Consider the following 2,788-nt stretch of genomic DNA (forward strand, 5'->3'; position numbering starts at 1 on the left):
CCGGCGCGGGGCCCCCGCGGGGGCCCGCGCCCGACACGGGCTGGCAGGGAGAGCAGAGGGCTCCCCGCGCCGAAATGCACCCAAGAAAAATGTGTAATATCGCCTCCGCGGGCTTTCTTGTGGTTCGGGCTCTCTGCAAGTCCCCCTGCCCCTCGCTGTGCCGCGTTTTATTTCATTTCTGCGTGTCTTTTCGTTGCTGTTCGGTCGGCGGGGGTTGCGGGTCCCTCTCCGGTCGCGGGGCTCCCCGGGCGGGCCGACCAATTAACTTTATAGATGTAGTGACCATAAACCGAATTAGGAACCGCTAAGTGTGTGTGTGTGTGAGGGGGGGAAGAATCCAAATTTACAGTCCGTTTCTCGTAGTTCTTAAACCTAGAGGGAAGAGGCAGGAAAACAGCGGAGAGCACAGAGCGGCTTTGTTCGGATTGATGAAATACAAAAGTCTAGGATAAAACCCGGCTATTTTAAGCCTTCTCCCTCACCGAGGAGCCTTGCTTCCTTTGCTTTAACCTGCGCTTTTAACCTCGGGCTGCCCTCCTCAAGTTGTTTTTCTTATTTATTTTTATTTTATAAATCTGTTCCTGGGCTGGTTTCTGCGAGTTTTGTCGGGCTGAGGTGAAGAGCGAGGAAGGGTCCGGGCTCTGCCTGCCTGCTTAGGGGGGAAGGCAGCTCCTCAAACGAGAACAAATGTAGCTGCTCCGGTGTATTTCCGTTCTAATAATAAAAGAAGAGAAAATGATGGTCATTATCTGTTTGAACACATGGAGCGGTTTTAGGCCCCTAACATCTGCAGCTGTTAGAAAGTCTTGCTGTAACAGATACTCCCCCTCAATCTTTGTGCTCTTGGTCCACCATCTGCACCGAGCCATGCGCGCAACCCTTGGGGGCTTTCCCTGCAGCTCGGGACAGGGCTCAGGGCAGAAACCGAGCCCTGACATCCAACCGAAAAGAACTCACAACGAGCAGCTTTTGTCATCACAGCCTGACCCACAAAAAAAACCCCCAACAAACCCACCACCACAACAAACCCAAACAACAAAAGCCAAAACTCCTTCGTTTTCCCGCTTCCCCGTTTTTAATCCTTATTTGCGCCCATCAAATCTGAACAAACCCAGAGCAAACAAAGTTGCTGGGCCCTGGGAAGGGAAGGGAAGGAAGGGAAGGGAAGGAAGGGAAGGAAGGGAAGGAAGGGAGATGCTGCAGCTTCTGCGGGCTCTTGGCTCCACAAAGAGCGCGGCCGCGCAGGATCCGCGCTGCCAAATCGCAGGCTGCGGAATAACTTCGGGACATTCACGTATATTAAACCCCCGTTCCCTCGAAATCGTTCCGGAAGAGGCTTTGCCGTAATATTTTGCCTGGCATCTGCACTGATCTGTAAATTCTGGGACGTGTGTTTTCCCGGGCAGGCTGAGGGCGAGCGCGGCTGCTGGGCGGGTTTCCCTGGGCTGAATAAATGACAGGGCGGGGGAAATTCGCCTTGATATTCGTCCCTTCGAGTCAAACCTCAATAAAAAGATTATTTTTTTGTTTAATTTCATTTTTCCTTTGGCCGCGGGGAGAGGATTCCTGGGTGGTTGTGGCTTCCGAGATGCGGTGCAGGGGGGTCTGCCTGGAGACAGGAACGTTTCCAGAAACTCCTTCCTCCCCTCTCCTCTCTTGAGTGAACAGAAACTTCATTGGGGAAATTGATTTCAAAAGATTCCGAGTCCAAAATTAAAAGTATGTTCTTGTGTAACGCGCGGTCTTTTCTGGGGAGGCAAATGAGATTATCATGATAATGAGATAATTATTCGGCTCCTGTGCTGCACTTCAGTGCGCGGAGGAGCAGAGAAATGCTAAACTTCTTTGTAGCGAAGCTTTTATGGTAGTATTTGCCACCCTCCCCCCCCCAAAAAAAAGTCCTTTAAACCCTTCGGTGTTTAGTTTTTCCTTAAGATAAAGCTAATTAATTTATTTCTTAATGAGCACGGTCTTCTCAGGCCTGACGGTGCAAACATCTCAACCCATTATCGCCAGTTCGTATCACATATCAGGGGGCCAGTGGGGTCTTTTGGGACTCTGGTGTGGAAAGATGAAGCGGGGGCTGCAGGCAGGGGTTCCTCTGCCACGAGCATCTGCAACCGCCCGTTTTTCTGGGTATTTTGACTCTTTTCCCCCTCGTTTCCCTTTGCGTTTCGGAGCTTATGAGCGGGGGCTGCCCGGGAGGAGGGAGCCCAGCCGGGTTTTCTTTGTCTGTTCTTTTTATTTGTTTGTTCGTTTTTATCATCCTCGGTGGGTTTATGATTCCTGCTTTGTTGTGTTGTTGGTTTTCTGTCGCTTCGCGGTGGCAGGGCGACCGTGACACGCGTGTCTCTGTGTGTGTGTGTGTGTGTGTGTGTGTCCCCTTTTCTCCCCTCCTGTCCCCGCAGGTCTGGTTCCAGAACCGCAGAGCCAAATGCCGAAAGCAGGAAAACCAACTCCACAAAGGTAGCGTGGGAGGAAGGAGGGCAGGGAGGGGGGTGGTGGTGGTGATGCGGGCTGCGGTTCGGACACGCGTGGGAGGCTTCTCCCGCGCTGACCTCCCCCGCTGCCTTCCCCAGGGGTGCTGATCGGTGCCGCCAGCCAGTTCGAAGCTTGCCGGGTGGCCCCGTACGTGAACGTGGGTGCGCTGAGGATGCCCTTCCAGCAGGCAAGTGGCTGCTTTGGGGCGTGTGTGTGTGCACGCGTGTGCGCTCGGGGGGGGACACACACACACATAGAGACACGCGTGACCAATCCCTATCCCCGCAGGTGCAGGCGCAGCTGCAGC

The 2,788-nt window shown here is 53.5% G+C and overlaps 1 protein-coding gene across 1 annotated transcript in view; it reads left to right on the forward strand.

Annotated features, from left to right (window-relative positions):
- Positions 1–2,788, forward strand: part of SHOX2 (short stature homeobox 2) — a 13,408-nt gene that overhangs the window by 4,372 nt on the left and 6,248 nt on the right. The window contains exons 3-5 of the mRNA XM_009995732.1: positions 2,409–2,466; positions 2,580–2,668; positions 2,770–2,786. Coding sequence (XP_009994034.1) covers positions 2,409–2,466; positions 2,580–2,668; positions 2,770–2,786 — 164 coding nt within the window. The remainder of the gene's footprint in view (positions 1–2,408; positions 2,467–2,579; positions 2,669–2,769; positions 2,787–2,788) is intronic.

Source organism: Chaetura pelagica, unplaced genomic scaffold, assembly GCF_000747805.2.
Source record: "Chaetura pelagica isolate M959 unplaced genomic scaffold, ChaPel_1.0 scaffold394, whole genome shotgun sequence".
Lineage (NCBI taxonomy): Eukaryota > Metazoa > Chordata > Aves > Apodiformes > Apodidae > Chaetura > Chaetura pelagica.